At 42.7% G+C, this 19,810-nt stretch overlaps 2 protein-coding genes across 2 annotated transcripts in view; one reads left to right on the forward strand and one right to left on the reverse strand.

The window, feature by feature from the left end:
• Positions 1-19,435, reverse strand: part of LOC124621780 (A-kinase anchor protein 17A-like) — a 125,324-nt gene extending 105,889 nt beyond the window's left edge. The window contains exon 1 of the mRNA XM_047147216.1: positions 18,411-19,435. Within this exon, the coding sequence (XP_047003172.1) occupies positions 18,411-19,184 (774 nt within the window). The 5' untranslated portion in view covers positions 19,185-19,435. The remainder of the gene's footprint in view (positions 1-18,410) is intronic.
• The window catches only part of LOC124621783 (histone H4 transcription factor), a 110,472-nt gene continuing 110,096 nt past the window's right edge, over positions 19,435-19,810 (forward strand). The window contains exon 1 of the mRNA XM_047147218.1: positions 19,435-19,805. Coding sequence (XP_047003174.1) covers positions 19,754-19,805 — 52 coding nt within the window. The 5' untranslated portion in view covers positions 19,435-19,753. The remainder of the gene's footprint in view (positions 19,806-19,810) is intronic.

Below are 19,810 nucleotides of genomic sequence, written 5' to 3' on the forward strand. Positions count from 1 at the left end.
AAGCAACACACTGGTCTTGCTCTTGTTCATGTAAGGATCCATTACACTCATCGATAGTTGGGTTTTGTTTCCAAGGATTTTTTTGGCTTCATTTAATGACTGCTTAAAAAATTGGAGCTTTTTCTTGGGATTGGCTGGTTTGTGCTTCAAGGTCACAGTCCAACTGGGAATTGCATTCTGTAACTGCCTGGCACTTGGTGAAGTTTGAAATTTTCCGTGGCTTGGAGCCTAATACTATATCTTGACGAGCTGTGACAAATGTCAAGGAGAAAGCTTTGATGATGCAGCCTTATCTGTGCTAGAGATAGGTTTAAAGTTTGCAACTCAATCATCTGTGACAAATATAAAGGAGAAAGCTTTGATGATGCAGCCTTATCAGTGCTAGGGAAAGGTTTAAATTTTGCATTGACTTCCAGGCATGTCAGTCATTGATTATACCAGTTATGTTGAATAGGCTGTTTTTCAACTACCTCCTGATGTTGCAGAGGATGCTAGGAGAGAGGCATGTCACATGTTGACTGAGCACATCCACCCAAGAGGGTGCTTTGCATTCACTTAGAGTTGATCCAGACATTGTTATTTTACCTGCGGACAAGGGCAACACTAACATTTTTGACAAGCAGGATTATATTAAAAAGTTCTGACGTTTACTGTTTGATTCAGCGTATCGCACGATAAGTGCTGACTCCACAAAAATTGTTGAGAGAAAGACTAACAACCTTCTGAAGAAAAGTTCCTTATCACCGAAGACTATCCAGTCTCAATTCTTACTGTGCTGTTCCCTGTAGGTTATATGGCCACCCCAAAGTTGACAAGAAAGGGGTTCCTTTTTGTCCAATTGTGAGTAACATTGATGCTCCGACACATTGCATAGCAAAACACCTTGCTATTCTGTTGATCCCTTTAGTACGTTGGTGTGAACACAGACTTGGTGGATTTTGTATGTCGATTAGAGGGAATGTTTTTGAATGACTCTAATAAATCTTGATGTGGTCTTTTTATTCAGTCGTGTTCCTCTGTCTGATTTGTTACAGTTAATTAAGGTTAGGTTCGGTGTTGAATTGATGAACTTATTCTGACATGTGTTGACTTCCATTTACTTTTTATTCAATGACCAGTACTACAACCAGACAGATGGAGTAGCAGTGGGAAGCCCGTTGTCTCCTATTACTGTCAATTTCGTTTTGGAAAATTGTGAGGAACATGCCTCGAGTCTGTGGCTTTGAAAACTGCATGGTTTTTTCAGATATGCAGACAATAATTTTGTTGTTTGGTCTCATGGTAGTGGGAATTTGAATGACTTTTTAGAAAACCTGAATTCAATCCAAGCAAATATTTGTTTCACGATGGAAGTATAAAATGATGACTGTCTTCCCTTCCACGATATGTTGGTCAGGAGGAAGGTGGATGGTACGTTGGGACATGCCATTTACAGGAAGCCTATTCACATTGGCTTGTATCTGCAGGCTGACAGTTGTCATCACCTACTCAAAGTAAAAGGGTACTTCGTACTTTGATTCACGGGACTCATGTCATCTCAGACCCAGAGAGTTTGTCAGAATGGCTACAATGAAAGACAGATTAGATGTGTGTTGCATTATCGACCAACTGCACACAGAGTGAGTGATCATCATACCGAGGTGATACCAAGGGCTGCGGTCTTTTTGCCTTAATCAGCGAGCATTTCAAACAGGATTAATCATATTTTGTGGAAATATGATGTGAAGTGGGTGTGTGTTTTGACCACCACCTAAGATCAGCATCCTTTTAGGTTCTGTAAAGGATGATCTTGGTTTGCAAAAGGCACATGCCTATCGCATTCCTTGCAGTTGCGGGATGTCATGTATTGGTCACTATCAGGACTCTGGAGGACTGGTGTGTACTGAGCATAAGTGGCAAACACTTACAACAGCGGAGCACATCTGCTATTGCAGAACATTATCTCGGCACTGTCATCCTATGGGATATAACAACACCAAGATTCCGACATGCACTTCCAGCTACTGGGAAAGTGTCATTAAGGAAACTGTTGAAACTAAGTTAGGAAGTAGCCTTATAAATAGATGGTGGTTTTCGTTTAATTCTGCATGGAATCCTGCTCTATCACCTGTCAAAAAACAGAGGGGCAGAGTTTATGCTACCTCACCCATCAATTATGAAATTCACTTTCAATAACTTCTGACATCATTCATGTGTGTGTGGCGGGGGGGAGGTGGGGGGGGGGGGGGCGCACGTGTGCACACACCAGGAGAAACTAAAAACGTAATTGATTAGCCAGTGGCACAACATGCAGCTGAATACAACACAATTGAGTTCAATGGATGCTTCACAACTCAGGCAATCAGCATCCTTCTCTCCAGCAGTAATGTTTCTCACAAGGGAACCTCCCCATCGCACCCCCCTCAGATACCATGAAGATCCTTTCATACAGCCTAGTCAACTGTACCTCGTACCTGTAGTGATGAACAGTCCCTCTTGAAATATAACAAAGATCTCACTCGGGCCATCACAGACTGAAATTACCCTCCCAGCCTTGCCACCTCCCAAAGTCTCAAGGTCCAGTCACAAAGGAGTATTTTCCTTGTGACTCAGTAACATCCATGACAGGAGCAACTGAATCACAGTCTTTGCCAGGGTTTAGACTTCCTCTCGTCATACCCACTATCCTTCCCACCCCTCCCACAGTGGTATTCCAAAGCCCACCGAATCTACACAATATCCACATCCATCCCTACCCCACCCCTGCTTCAGACCTCTTTCCTCATGGCTCATATATCTCTGTAATAGACCTAGATCCAAGAATTGTCCCATATGTCTTCCCACCAACACCTACTCTAGTCCACTCACAAGTATCATCTACCCCATCAAAGTCAGGGCTACCTGTGAAAGCAGTCGTGTGATCTATGAACGAAGCTATAACCACTCTGCTGTGTCCTACATGGGCATGACAACCAACAAGTCATCTACCTGCATGAGTGGCCAGCGACAAACTGTGGCTACGAAACACCTAGACCACCCACTTGTTGAGCACACTGCCCAACACAGCACTCTCCACATCAATGAATGCTTCACACCTTATGCCATCTGGATGCTTCCTACCAATACCAGCGGAATTGCATAGGTGAGAACTGCCCCTGCAATTTATTCTGTGTCCCTGTAACACTCTGGCCTCAACCTTCATTAGTCACTGTCCTTCATTCACCTGTCCGCTTCCCTGTTCCAACTCCAGTACTACACAGTTTTCTGTTACACCAACACACCTACAGTCTTTCTACTTCTCTTCTTTTCGGCTCCCTCCCCCATCTCCCACCTTTCCTCTAACCTCCTATCTGCTATCTGCACCTAGCTGCCCAACCTTCTCCCCCCTTCATGTTCTCACAAGCAGAACTCCACTGTTTCCTACACCTACCCGCTACCTCTACCCCTCCCCAGCCCAGTCTCTTCCTTACCCCACCTCAATGATTGCTTCTCCCATCATGTGCTGTTGCTTGCAGTCTGGCCTTGGCAGCTAGAGTCTTGTGATCATGTGTGCGTAAGTTGTGTTTTCGTGAATATATATATTTGTCTTTGAATATGTCTGCTTGTGTCTGTATATGTGTGGATGGATGTGTGTGTGCGCGCGCGCGCGAGTGTATACCCGTCCTTTTTTCCCCCCTAAGGTAAGTCTTTCCGCTCCCGGGATTGGAATGACTCCTTACCCTCTCCCTTAAAACCCACATCCTTTCGTCTTTCCCTCTCCTTCCCTCTTTCCTGACGAGGTAACCGTTGGTTGCGAAAGCTAGAATTTTGTGTGTATGTTTGTGTTTGTTTGTGTGTGTGTCGACCTGCCAGCACTTTCATTTGGTAAGTCACATCATCTTTGTTTATATAATAGAGGGAAACATTCCACACAGGAAATATATATCTAAAAACAAAGATGATGTGACTTACCAAATGAAAGTGCTGGCAGGTCGACAGACACACAAACAAACACAAACATACACACAAAATTCAAGCTTTCGCAACAAACTGTTGCCTCATCAGGAAAGAGGGAAGGAGAGGGAAGGAGAGGGAAAGACGAAAGGATGTGGGTTTTAAGGGAGAGGGTAAGGAGTCATTCCAATCCCGGGAGCGGAAAGACTTACCTTAGGGGGAAAAAAGGACGGGTATACACTCACACTCACACTCACACTCACACACACACACACACACACACACACACACACACACACACATATCTCCATCCACACATATACAGACACAAGCAGACATATTTAAAGACAAAGAGTTTAGGCAGAGATGTCAGTCGAGGCAGAAGTGCAGAGGCAAAGATGTTGTTGAATGACAGGTGAGGTATGAGTGGCGGCAACTTGAAATTAGCGGAGATTGAGGCCTGGTGGATAACGGGAAGAGAGGATATATTGAAGAGCAAGTTCCCATCTCCGGAGTTCGGATAGGTTGGTGTTAGTGGGAAGTATCCAGATAACCCGGACTGTTTAACACTGCGCCAAGATGTGCTGGCCGTGCACCAAGGCATGTTTAGCCACAGGATGATCCTCATTACCAACAAACACTGTCTGCCTGTGTCCATTCATGCGAATGGACAGTTTGTTGCTGGTCATTCCCACATAGAAAGCATCACAGTGTAGGCAGGTCAGTTGGTAGATCACGTGGGTGCTTTCACACGTGGCTCTGCCTTTGATCGTGTACACCTTCCGGGCTACAGGACTGGAGTAGGTGGTGGTGGGAGGGTGCATGGGACAGGTTTTACACCGGGGGCGGTTACAAGGGTAGGAGCCAGAGGGCAGGGAAGGTGGTTTGGGGATTTCATAGGGATGAACTAAGAGGTTACGAAGGTTAGGTGGATGGTGGAAAGACACTCTTGGTGGAGTGGGGAGGATTTCATGAAGGATGGATCTCATTTCAGGGCAGGATTTGAGGAAGTCTTATCCCTGCTGGAGAGCCACATTCAGAATCTGATCCAGTCCCGGAAAGTATCCTGTCACAAGTGGGGCACTTTTGTGGTTCTTCTGTGGGAGGTTCTGGGTTTGAGAGGATGAGGAAGTGGCTCTGGTTATTTGCTCATGTACCAGGTCGGGAGGGTAGTTGCAGGATGCGAAAGCTGTTGTCAGGTTGTTGGTGTAATGCTTCAGGGATTCCGGACTGGAGCAGATTCGTTTGCCACGAAGACCTAGGCTGTAGGGAAGGGACCGTTTGATGTGGAATGGGTGGCAGCTGTCGTAATGGAGGTACTGTTGCTTGTTGGTGGGTTTGATGTGGACGGACGTGTGAAGCTGGCCATTGGACAGGTGGAGGTCAACATCAAGGAAAGTGGCATGGGATTTGGAGTAGGACCAGGTGAATCTGATGGAACCAAAGGAGTTGAGGTTGGAGAGGAAACTCTGGAGTTCTTCTTCACTGTGAGTCCAGATCATGAAGATGTCATCAATAAATCTGTACCAAACTTTGGGTTGGCAGGCCTGGGTAACCAAGAAGGCTTCCTCTAAGCGACCCATGAATAGGTTGGCGTACGAAGGGGCCATCCTGGTACCCATGGCTGTTCCCTTTAATTGTTGGTATGTCTGGCCTTCAAAAGTGAAGAAGTTGTGGGTCAGGATGAAGCTGGCTAAGGTAATGAGGAAAGAGGTTCTTGGTAGGGTGGCAGGTGATTGGCGTGAAAGGAAGTGCTCCATCGCAGCGAGGCCCTGGACGTGCGGGATATTTGTGTATAAGGAAGTGGCATCAATGGTTACAAGGATGGTTTCTGGGGGTAACGGATTGGGTAAGGATTCCAGGCGTTCGAGAAAGTGGTTGGTGTCTTTGATGAAGGATGGGAGACTGCACGTAATGGGTTGAAGGTGTTGATCTACGTGGGCAGAGAGATGTTCTGTGGGGGCTTGGTAACCAGCTACAATGGGGCGGCCAGGATGATTGGGTTTGTGAATTTTAGGAAGAAGGTAGAAGGTAGGGGTGCGGGGTGTCGGTGGGGTCAGGAGGTCGATGGAGTCAAATTCAGAGATTGCCTTTTGGCCCGAGAGCTTACTTGTTTAGCAGTCTGCGACTCAACATCTTCACTGTATGGTGTGTATCAATATCTCCTTTTCATAATACTGTCTTTGTAAAAGACTTTGTTGACAGTTTGTACTGAAGGAACACATTCTTTATGCACAAACAATGCCCCTACAGTCAAAAAAAAAAACAAACCAGCATTATTGTGATATTTGATTTGCTCACTGGAGCTATTTTTGGTCGAGGAGATGTCTCACTGTTCCATTCCTCACATTGCCACTTTGTCTCAGCATCATACTGGAAAATCCAGCATTCGGCACCTGTGATCACAGTTCATTGGCAATCCTCTCAAGAAGATCAATGGACACATTTCCTCAATTTCCTTCTGCTCAGTTGTGTGTTTTTCGGCACCAGTTTGTCACAAACCTTTCTCATGCGCAAAACTTTGGTCAATATTTGATGTGTTTAATGGCTCACCCATCATCCTTATCGTTAAATGTCAGTCTGATCTCACAAGAGCATGCACACATTCGACATATTTGTCGGTTTTTGTAGCTGGAGGTCTCCCTGAATGAGGTTCATCTTCATTGTATTTTCATCCTTCCAAAAATGAACTGTGCCAGTGAAAAACTTGTGCTCTTGATAAGGAACATTCCCCACAGACCAGTTTCAACTTTCCAAAGATCACACGCTCAGATTCCCCAAGTTTAGCAAAAAACTTAATGGCAGAAAATTGCTCTAAATTCCACTGTTCCATTTTTGTAATAGGTAACAAAAAACAACTTTAGTGACGGCACTTTCAAAAATCACATGATGGCTGTACAGAGCTGGAATTTGGACTGAGCATCTGGAAGGGATCAACACACCAGCCTCCACAAGTAGAATACAGCACTGCCAGATCACTAGCAGGGTTGTCAGTCTCATTACATTTCTCACAAACCTTGTATAGTTAGTGCCTAGTTATATTTATGGCTAATAATATGAGTGAATTTAGGATAGACTGAAATTCATAACCATAGTAGTACAAGTAGAAATAATTTCCAAACAAATTATGCATCACCACCTAGGGTTCAGAAAGCATTTTCATATTCGGTGCAAAGTCTTTAAAAGATTGTAGCCAAATATCGGGCAGAATACCAGACACCTCCCAATTTTCAAAACTAGAGCAGAATATTTTATTAGTCACTTCTATACTTTATCATTATTTTGACTGAGGGATGTAAATTTTGGGTAATATTAATGTGCACATTAAACAAATCTTTAACTTTTTCAGTATACACACAGCGCATGCTTGGAATGTCTGGAGCATAGCTCTGCAGGTTGACTGGGACGAGGGGTCGTGTTATCGGGTGGAATGGGTGAGGGGAGAAAGGAGGCAGGAAGAGGGAGGGAGGATGGGGGGGGGGGGGAGATGACTAATGGCTCGGAGGGAAGCAGGTGGTGTGCAGTATAGAAATGCAGGAGGGATAGGCAGCTGGTGCATGGGATAGGAATGCGTGTATGGGACCAGGCACTGGTGAATTTGTGCAGTACACAACAATGTTATAGATATACTGAATTTAACTGACAAAAGGAGAAAACATAAAAATGCAGCACATGATGGACAGCTAATGGGAACACAGACATCTAAAAAAAATGAGACTGACAGGATGTGCAAAATGTTAAAGCAGGCATATTTGTGTGATAAATGCTAAGCTGAAGAAGCATGTCAGACTTGGGGAAAGATGGATGCCACCAAATCATAAATTACAGGTATCTTTGGAGAAAAGAGAAACAGCTCTATGAATACCAAGAGCTCAGGTGGCAAGAAGCCAGTACTACACCAATAAGGTAAAGCTGAATGGTGCAAGGAATATATAGAATGTCTTTGTAAGAGAAACAAACTTGAGAACAAAGAGAAGAGGAAGTAGGTGAAGATGGGATGGAAGATAGATACTAAGAGAAGAATTTGACAGAGCACCAAAGACCTAAGTGGAAACAAGGCTCAGGAGTAAATGACATTCCATCAGAATTATTCAGAACTTTAGGAGAGCGAGCCATGACAAAACTCTTCCATCTTGTTGGTGTGTAAGATATGTGAGACAGGAGAAATACCCACAGACTCACGAAGAATGTCACAATTCCAATTCCAAACGAAACAGGTGCTGACAAGTGTGAATGTTACCGAACCATCAGTTTAACATGTCACATTTGTAAAATATTGAGATAAATCATTTACAGAGGAATGGGAAAGACTAGCAGAAGCCAATCCCAAGGAAGATCAGTTTGGGTCGTGCAGAAATGTAGGAACACACAAGGCTGTGCTGGCCCTATGACTTATCTTAGAAAGTACACTGAAGAAAGGCAAATATACATTTATAGTATTTGCAGATTTACAGAAAGCTGGAACACAATTGTGGGTCATCAATGCTAATGCCGTTGATGGCCAGAGTGTTTCCGCATCAGAGTGTAGTATCTGTGAGTGAGACGAGCAAGGTAGTTCGGTTTAGAACCTGACGTGATGTGGTTATATTGTATGGTGCTCCGTGCTAATGAGGAGCTGTTATTCTATATCGTGTCACTTACAAATTATGATATGTCTTCTTATACCGATCAGGGAAATCTACCATCACAACTACCATGACAAATGCACCAACAGAACTTTCCATTCTATTCAAAGTTACTAAGCAAAAATAATGTAGCCATCTTACTCTGCACTTATCATGCAAACTGCTTTGTGTGACTGTGCTTCATGGATTCTGTCAAGTAATGTGCATACTGGTGTTACCAGCACCTTAACTGACAGCCAGTGCTAAAATCTAAACTGTGTACTATTACACATGCTTCCTTGCACAGTGTCATACCTCTGGACATCAACAATAATGGCTGCCATCAACCGACCTATTATTACACTTGCTGCAAGATTCGGACCTGGTGTTTGGCTAGTGTTTGTTACGACCGACCCCAAGACAACCATGTTGTGACCACTGCTTGACAACAGGACCATCTCGCACGACATAAAGACACCATCACAGGACTTACAACTGTGCCAGGAGTGATTCAGGACACGTCCATAGTACCATCCTGCGTGGCTCCTTTAATACCACCAACTATGGCCGGTACATTGCTTTGAGGGTTTGCTTCTCAACCACTTTTTTGTCTGGTACAATTGGCACTTTAGTATGCATCAGCAGAACGCATGTTTGTATTACCAGGAATTTTGGATGACAATTCCCTGTTTGTGACTAATCTGCCATCTACCTGAGTGTGCCGACATCATCAATGACATCACAGTCGCGCCTCCCAAGCACCACAAATTTACAATAGCCAAATCCACCTTGCTTCAACACCTATCTTGCACATCGAGACAATTTCGCCAAGCATTCTAAAAGAAACAACTATAAGATAATACCCAATCTCAGATGTGCTATGGACATTACTGGACACGAATCTGATGCCACATGCCACATTTTGGGTGCTTTGAATCGTTTAACTGTCTACACAGCTGCAACTCATGATGACTATACATGAAGCAGAACCACTTAACAAGAAGCACAGCACCACAGATAGGATGTTCACCATACTGCAACATAGGCAGTCCATTAATTACAAGGACGCCACCTGCCCCATTGAACACCCGATCTCGACTGGCTGCCTCATGCGCCAGACTTGTCCAACCAGAGCCGATGACAACTGACTGTGACACCATTGCTTTAGCCCAGGCACTAATTTGTGGGCTGCACACGACACCACCACTCCTGTTGACAACACTACGCTGATCGCCATCCTTGCATCAAAGGCACAGCTGTGCTGGTACCACACCCAACTCAGCAACACCATGTCCAACTGCCAGTGTCCCTGTGGGTTCTTATATTTTAAACGTGACCCACTGTAGGCTAATTGGCTCACACTGAGACAGTGAGTTGTCTCTGCATGTGATTTCTGGGATGCACATTCTCCATGCTGACCACCCTGACTGACAGAAGACTATGATTTTGAACTCAACTCATATGTTTATTTCCTTGTAGATACAGGATAAAATGTTAGCACAGTACCAAATGACATGTTCGCAGATACAACTGGGTTACAGCTCTGTGCCAACAACAACTCTCCGATCTCTATGCGCAGAAAAGTACATAATATTTTACTACTCATCACAGATCTACCATACCAGCAGACCTCCTCCATTACTGATGTCAGTGAAGCAGTTGTGGGGATTGACTCCTCCTGATATTTTCCACCCTCCCCAGAACTGGAACATATGGCGCTTTTACACCACGTAACCTGTCGTCAGATCCTGGGGCTTTTGGCTCCTCGCCGCCTTTCTCCAGCGCACACCACTTCGTGATCTGTCCGCCTTCCCAAGCACAATGTTGACATGTGCTTTGCCACTGTAAAAGACTGTTACAACTGTGGAGGCTATCACGAAGACACACTGACGTCACCTCGAAACATGTCGGAGATGCTCCAGGCTGAAAATGCAAACCTGCTCCAGCACATCCATGATGTATTAGCTGCACTCATGTAAGCACTTGAACTGATTCAGAGCCTCTCAACTATCCCCATGCCTAAACCTCAGGCAGTCAACCACCAGCACCATCGACCACACCACATCTCTCACAGGTTAGTATGGCACCTTCTGCCTCAGTACCAACTGCATTGCCCCAGTGTTCCACCCCCTCCTCATTATGAGCGATTGTTCAGCAGTGTGCCATCCAGAACAGTATGATGCATCACATTTTCATGACTCTACCAGTTCACCACAAAGCATGCTGACTGGTTCCAGCTCTTCTATAAGCAGCAAAAGAGGCAGTCAATGAAGTCCAGAATGAGATTTTCACTCTGCAGTGGAGTGTGGGCCGATATGAAACTTCCTGGCGGATTAAAACTGTGTGCCGGACTGAGACTCGAACTTGGGGCCTTTGCCAATCATTGGCAAGTGCTCTACCATCTGAGTTACCCAAACAAGACTCACACATGAGAGCTTCTGTAAAGTTTGGAAGGTAGGAGACGAGGTACTGACAGAAGTAAAGCTGTTAGGTCGGGACGTGAGTTGTGCTTGGGTAGCTCAGATAGCAGAGCACTTGCCTGTGAAAGACAAAGGCCCCGAGTTCGAGTCTCGGTCTGGCACACAGTTTTAATCTGCCAGGAAGTTTCGGTCAATGAATTGTTACAATCAGGTATAGTTCGCCGTCCAAACAGCTCCTAGACCTTATACATCAAACTTGTTACAAAAAGTACCATTCTGTTAGCCCCTGTGGGTATTACAGAATCCTCAATGTTTGAACAATAGATGACATTTAACCCATCCCTAACATTCGAGACTTTACACATTCCCTCAGGGGAGCAACTGTCCTTAGTGTCACTGATTGCAGAAAGCCCTAGCTATGTATTTAGATGACGTTTCTAAGAGTGCCATCATTGCACCTTTTGGCCCCTTCGAGTTTATTTTCGAGCCCTTCACAATGAAAAATGCAGCTCAAGCCTGGAAATGACTTATCAACAGTGTTCTCTTCAAACTGAGTTGCTGTCGAGTGTACCTTGATGACATCTTAATCTTTTTGCCAACCCCCAGCATCTCTAACTAGTTCTCACTGTCCTCTGATATCTGGGTATGGTTATTAATGAAGAGAAAGCTGTTGTGATCATTCCTCCAACACATCCTCAATGCTGAAGGTGTCAAACCCATATCAGAACAGACAGAACTCATTCTACACTCACCAATCCCACAGATGTATCAAGACCTATGACATTTTCTAGGCTTCCTCAACTTTTACAGACATTGCCTTCCCCATGTGGTGGTAACTTCAAAATGTGAGAGGAAACTTGTGTGGATTCCTACCATGTGGGCTGCATTCAACCACGCCAAAGTTGGCCTTGTGAAAGCAGCTGCATTAGTACATCTGATACCAGACTCACAGCTCATGGCCACAACAAACACTAGGGATTAGACCACCGGAGCAACCCTACAACAAGTTGTGGCAGACGAAATGCAACCACTCTGCTCCTGCTAAAATAAACTCATGACCTCGCAATCAAAATGATCTGCATTCCATCATGAGCTACTCACTGTGTATGAAGCAGTTCGTTATTGCAGAGACAATATTGAAAGAAGACATGTTGTGATCTATACAAATCACAAACCATTCAGCACCATGATACATGAACCATCAAAGGATGTGAACCCCTGCCACTTTTGCACTTCTGATCTCATCGTGCAATACACAATGGACATCCATCACTTACATGGAACTGAAAACATATTCACCGAGTATCTCTTGTGTGTCAGTATTATTTCACTTACCCTGTTTACACCAACTGGCTGATGAACAAGATATTGAGCCAGCAATTACAGACTTATTCGACAGTGACACCTTTAATTTATGCATCGAAAGTTCTCATGCTCTAATTATTCTTGGGACTGAAAACTGGGGAGGAGCAGAGTTATTGCGGTTGACAAAAATATTGTTTCTAATGAGGTCAAAATTAAGACCGACAGTGAAGTTATCTGGTCACATATAACAATTTCAGGTCAAATCATGTTAATTGTTAGTTATTTTTACCAGTCACTCGATTCCACTGTGACAGTTTTAGAGTCATTCACAGTAAGTCTATTGTCAGTAGAGTGTAAATACCCAGATCATGCAGTACTAGTTGGAGACAACTTTAACTTACTGGGTATAGACTGGAACATCTATGGATTTATTAAAGGGGGTGTAGACAGACAATCTTGCGAAGCAGTTTTGAACACTTTTCCAAAAACTATCTTAAGCAACTAGTTTGGCAACCCACAAGCAATGGAAGTGTCTTGGATCTTATAGCTACAAACAGGTTGGACCTTATCAATTGCGGCAGTACAGAGAGAGACATTAGTGATAATGTTATCATAGTGACAAAGATTAATGACTTTATTAAATCAGTCAAGACAACTAGGAGAGAGTTTCTGCTAGAAAGATCAAATCAACAGTTGTTAGCATCTCGCTTAACAATGAACTGACATCATTTAGTTCCAATATGATGGACAGAGAGGAATTACGGACAAGGTTGAAATGGACAGTAAATTGTGCTCTGGGGAAGCACTTGCCTTTGAACAACATGCAAGCACTATGAAGATACTTCAGGAACTCAAATGGGAACACCTGGAAGGAAGGTTCTTTTTGAGGAACACTATTGAAAAAAAATATTAGAGAACCGGATTGCAAAATAATTCTACTGCCACCAATGCACATTTTGTGTACGGACCACAAAGATAAGGTATGAGTAATCAGGCTTCATACAGACTGACATTTTCCCTTGCTCTGTTTGCCAGTGAAACAGTTAAGGAAATGACTAGTAGTACAGGGTACCCTCCACCACACACAGTATGTATGTAGATATACATGTAGAAGGACGAGGGATTCCCGGTACTGATGTTCGCTTCCTCTCTGAGGACTCACAGGACAGAATACGACCCATCACCCCTACATCATCCGATCTTCAATCGCCTCCACAACCTAGCTCACGCAGGTGTCCAAGCAACAATCTGACTCTTAACCGAATGGTTTGTTTCATTGACCATCAAACAATGTTGCTGCATCTGGCCACAGACATGCTTAGCATGTAGCAAGTTTGGTTGTCATTTGAGGCTTCCTCTTGACTGCAATGGCATACCACATGCTCGATTTCGGCACTTGCACCTCAACCTCATCAGCCCCCTCTTGGAATCTGAACACTTCACATATCTACTGTCAATAACTGATCAAGTCTCAGGCTGGATAAAGCCAAGCCTCGAAAGACATCACACTAGAATCTACTGCTTGAGCTTTCATCGACTGTTGTCCTGAATCAGATATGGCAGACCAAAGCAAGCATTCAAATCCCCTGTGTTCGATGCACTCTGCCACCTCTGTGGCATTACTCACAACCGTACAACCACATACCACCCACAGAGTAAAGGGCTTATGGGGTGTTGGTACTGTATGCTGAAGACCACATTCGTGTGACACGGCTGACAGTGGATGAAGACCTCGCCATGGTGGCATTTAAGGAGGACCTATGGGCTTCTCTTGTGGAAGTCCTGTATGTCAAATCCCTTAACGCTCCCAACAGTATTCGTCATACTGACACCAACTACCGGAGCTGCAGACCTCCTGGCATTAGTGCAACGAGTGAAGCACACACTGAAAATTTGCAGGTACCACCGCCTATGGCACACACCACTCTGAAAACCTTTGTACACAATGTGTTATCAAACTGCCACTATGTGATGACTAGCATCCAGATTCTAATGAGTCATATTTTTTTCTGAACTACAGGGTGAATTTTAGAACAATTTATACACAAATCTAGGCAGTTTAGTGCCGAAAAGTGTATTTTGATTGTGCATATAAAGTCATATTTCAACAACTTTTAGTAATAGGTCATTTTGTGGCTAACTTAATACAATAGGTTATATTTCTGTCAACTTTTGCCAAAAATGTATATACCGTTTTTCTTATATCTTACGGAACACACGAATAAGAAAATGAATATGTTGCTCATGAGACAATATTTAATGTGCTATTATGGAAGATAAACAGATAAATTAGTACACAGCTTTATTTCTCAGGACTGTAGCAGAAAATTGGTATAACACAACAGTCGTTTCGCTAACATAAAACATTGTGCAGAGTCGACAATACGCTCTCAGAGCCAACAAAGGTGGCTTCTGCTATAATAATCATCGCAGTCGCACAGGTGTTCCCAGTAACCAGTTTGAATACAGCCATTGCCCTGTCCAACACGCTAAAGCAAAGTGTTCCGACAGCATGAAGTTACGAGGATATGTTTGAGAATTTGGAGAGAAGTTCTTTAGTACTGATGGGAAAATATTATTTTGTAAGCTGTGTGAAGTTAAAGTTAGTGCAGAAAAGCGCTTAAATGTGCAACAACACTGTAATACTGCTAAACACAGCAGCTGTGTGAAATGAATTGCTGAAAATAACAGCATGCAAACACTGTTATTTGAACAGATAGGTCAATCGTCAACCGTCTAATCATTCTGCAAGGATTTGTGTGAGATGATGGTGTCCTGCAACATCCCATTGGAAAAGCTGAAGAATCCTGTTGGGGATAGGTGAACAAACTTTTTCCAGCGTGCATAGTGGCGCACAAGATATGATGTGCAGAGTGCATTAGACTCTATGGAATATACATGTTCCATATTTGTTGTTGGGGGCAACGGAATATAATTTGGTAGTCAGATGTATTAATATATGTTGTGCGAATAAAGCACAAGTTTATTTTGTCCCTTAAATCATGTTACCTGTCATTTAGCTGCGTTAACCTGCATAACTACAACAAATCATTGCTTCAGATGGTTCTTGGAGAAGTACACAACACATACAGTTTCAGATGAATCTACACTGAGAAAGAACTATTTATCCACATGCTACAATGTATGCTCAACAAAATACAAATTACTATTGCTGAGCAAAAGATCTGGCTGTCGATAGATGAAACTACGGATATCAGTGGGCGATATATTGCAAATGATGATGGTGTTCTAAAAGTTGATGGCCCTGGAGATGTGTTCCTACCAACGTGTGAAACTCTCGATAGGGTAAACAATTTGACGATTGCTATTTTGCTTGACAACTCTCTGAAGCTACTGTGGCCGGATGATGTGAAAAGAGACAACGTTTTGCTCCTTGTAACAGACGGTGCTTTATATATGGCTAAAGCAGCTAAAGGGCTTCTGATTCTCTACCCCAGTATGGTGTACGCCACTTGCCTTGCACATGCGTTGCACAGAGTTGCCGAAGAGGTGTGATCAAATTACTCTGATGTGGACAAATTAATTTCCTGTGGCAACAAAATCTATGTGAAGGCTCCGCTACGGGTGCAGAAATTCAAGGAACAAGCACCTTCAACGCCCCTCCCACCTAAACCTGTTCTTACACGATGGGGTTCTTAGCTTAATGCTGCTGAGTATTACTGCAACAACTACGCCCAAATAAAGACAATCTTCTGTGAGCTTGATAGCGATTAATCAAGTGCTATCAAAATTATGAAAGAAGTTTTTACAGATACATTATCTCGAAACTTGGCATACATAAACGCCAATTTTTCAGTGATATCAAAAACCATCAAACAACTGGAAGCTGTTGGCACTCAGCTATGTGAGGCCCTGAGTATTGTGCGACATGTGCAGAGTGAGTTGGGTCGAGCTCGTGGTCATGTGGCTTACAAAGTGAAAACCAAATTGCAAAGTGTTCTCCAACGGAATCCTGGATATTCTACACTGTACAAAATTAGTGACAGTCTTTCAGGGAATGCCACAACATTTGAAGATACTGAAACAAAGCTGAACTCCAGTGACCTGGCTGCCATCAAATACGCTCCAGTGACGTCTTGTGAAGTGGAGAGGAGCTTTTCCAGGTACAAAACTATCCTCAGCGACAACCATAGATCTTTGACAATGGAAAACCTGAAAATGTACCTTGTGATCCAGTACAACTTTGCAGATACTGAAGATTGACAAACGGTATTAAATACTGTGAAACAATTTAAATACTATGTAGAAATAAAAACATTGTTTTACAGTTTCGATAGATGAGCTTTTCACTGTACTTTGTGTTTAGAAAATAAAACATTCAGACATTCAAAAAATAGGTGCAAATTAGCCACAAACCCTACAGGAAGAAAGAACTATACTAACAATATTTTGAGAAGTGAATTTTGTATTACTTTATGGTGAATAAAAAATTAAATAAACAAACAAGAATGCTTTAAATAAACTTCCATTAAGTCATATTTTATTTTTAAGGTCATATTTATGTAAGTTTTAGGTCATAAATGCTTGCATATTTCACTTTTTTTTAGGTAATTAAAATCCGGGCCCTAGTGATGACACAATCTGGCCAGCTCTACAGCCAGTATACACTGGACCGTTTCCAGTTGTTAAATGCAGCCGACATATCTTTGATATCTTGCTCAACAAGAAAATAATGGTCTCTCTGCACAGAATCAAACTCGCATGGGTCCTACTCAACCCTGTTGCCTCGTGGCCTACAAATCCTGACAGCTCACAAGACGGCAACTCCCCTGTCAGCAAGACATTGGTCTCTATGTGGCCCAGCAATTTGGCACTCATCACACTCTACATCAGTAACTTCGATCCCGAAGACGTAAGCATCAAACTAATTGTTGACAACCTCGTAACAGATGGACACAGTGATGTTCCTGACATGCCTACCATCTCATCCATGTTTCTTGACCACCACCACAAAATGACTACAGAGGCTTATCCTCTCGACTGTCGGCAGATGGCCCTTTCTGGCACAGGGTTCCAGCCAGCCATTACTTCATACTAAGCCACTTTCTGTCTCCAACACTGTTTGAGGCATTGCACCAGCCAGTTCACTCAGTCACAACCTGCACACACTGTAACCCACTTCGGAATCCCCAGTGACCCCCCACTCACATGGCATGATATTATCTCTACACCATCACTGTCAGGCACCAGAAGCCAAGAAACAGTCGAGTCATGTTCTGCATCACAAGCCGGCATGACACAGCTGGTCACGCACATCTTTGCATGGTCTCCACAACTGACGACACTTACCAATCTTCACTATTTCCAATGCTCTGCACTACGGGGGAAGCGGGAGGGCTCTGTGGCCTATGATCAGCGCAAGTGACATTACTGACCAGTGAGTTTTCACAGCAGAGTGAAGTATCTGTGAGCAGTGTGACAATGGCAGTTTGGTCTGGAAGCCTAAAATAAGGAACTGTTACACTCTGACATGTATCTTATGTGTATGGTATGTCTCCTTATACTGATTAGGGAAATTCATCATATATTCTTTGAAATACCAGGGATAAAATACAGAAAGCAAAAAGTTATTTACAACTTGTACAGAAACCAGACTGCAGTTATAAGAGATGAAAGGGAAGCATCGGTTGAGAATGCAGTAAGACAGAGCTGTAGCCAGTACACACTGTTATTCAATTAGTATAATTGACAAGCAGTAAACACTAGTTGTAATTGGATATTAGTATACTTTCCCAAAGTAACCTGCACTTGATATTTCTGTCAATTAATGTATAACTTCACTTAATTCACATCCCTGATGGCAATCCTTCATGATGAGACTTAAGGAACTTGGTATTGAACAACAGAAAAAAATGTGTGTCTTAACTACTGTCCACAGGCATAGCAAAAGCCACAAATCGTTTCATGTCAAGGAGGTTTTTCATCAATATGATGCTACAAACTATGGAAAATGAAATCCCTGTAAGATTTTAAATCTCATTCATCATTATGATTAAAAATAGCACCTAAGACTACAACAATGTTTCAACATCTAGCAGTTAAACTGCATGATACACTGTGATGAAGTCCAGTAGAAAGATTTAAATGGTTGAAAACACAGAGACTATTTAAGAATAAATAAGGCAAATGTAAGCTCAAATTGTTCTACCTTTATGTTAGCTGTGTATGCTCTGTCTCCCTCCTTGTACAGCAGTTTCATACCACGCAAAGAATCCATTGCTTTTACAAAGCAAATGTATTCTTTATATTGTATATATGCTTCAAATGTACGCTCTTGGTCAAACGAGAATGTATTTATTCCTGTTTTGCGCGATTTCATTTTATTTCTAAATGGATCTGTAGCTGGTATGTCAATGCATCTCACGTCACCAAATACTTCAAAAACCTTCTGAAGAATATATTCACTTGGTCTTATAATACCCTTTATAATATCCTTTTTCGTCGTGAACCATTTGTACGGCAAGTTGCTTATATATATTGTGTCTGGTCTCTCTCCATGTTTTGTCTCATTCATGTTCTTTGCGTCTCTGAAATAAGCATCCCAATTATGCCTGGTAGGAAACACTATTTTTGCCTCTGCCGCTCGTATCTTCAAGGGTTCGCTGAAATTTGCTAGCTTCAACGTGCGAGTATCCAATCTCCCTATGACATTTTGCAAACAAGATTTATTTTCAATTTCACCTTCGAATCGTATGAATTCCAATGTGCTCTTAACAACTTTTAAGGTAATGAATTCGTCAGGAAAAATCATGCTTTTCAACTTGTCCATTAATTCCGAATTAGTAATAGTTTTCCCGGTAAATTTCATTAGTGGCAGTTGAACCGAAATGTTCAGTCTTGCAATAGGTTTAAGGTAAAGTCCCTGCGGTGAAAATAATTCAACGGCGTCCTTCATGTCTTCACAAATTTTAATTACATTCATGTCAACCAATATTCAATGAAGGAACAAGTAACTATATTAAATATTAACTACTAAACACGTGTATATTGTTTCTGTGTGCAGCCGATATTGTGACATCTACTTCGACACACTACTCATCAACTTCAAAAGTCATTTGAATCACACAGCTACACTAAACATTCAGTCACCATTCTGCTAATTTGCTACATACAATCAAAGCACTTCATTTCGCACTAGAGTTCTCAAAGATGATAAGAAGATATACATTCTTGCTGACATCAGCTGCGACACTAATTCACTTTGCGATTGTAGTAACTATAGTCATACGAATTTGCATATGTTGGGAAGCAATTCGATACTGATTTTGTCATTTTTTTTCTTATTTTTGCCTTAGTCTGTGAGTCACATGTTTGAGAACCTAACGTTGACTTATAGAAGTATTGTTTACCTGACTGGAGAGTCATGAACCTGTGGGAGTTTTAAATGTATGAAACAAGGCGCGCGGGAAGAAGAGGAGGGAATCCAATTAGGTGAAGAAAAACTATTGTCTGTTTCGAGATTTATATAAATCGTGGAATGAGTTGCCCACAATGGGCGAAAGTACCAAATTAATAACGATAAATGATTGCAGTCCGCATAAAGGTATG

The sequence above is a fragment of the Schistocerca americana genome, chromosome 7 (assembly GCF_021461395.2).
Source record: "Schistocerca americana isolate TAMUIC-IGC-003095 chromosome 7, iqSchAmer2.1, whole genome shotgun sequence".
In the NCBI taxonomy this organism is placed as follows: domain Eukaryota; kingdom Metazoa; phylum Arthropoda; class Insecta; order Orthoptera; family Acrididae; genus Schistocerca; species Schistocerca americana.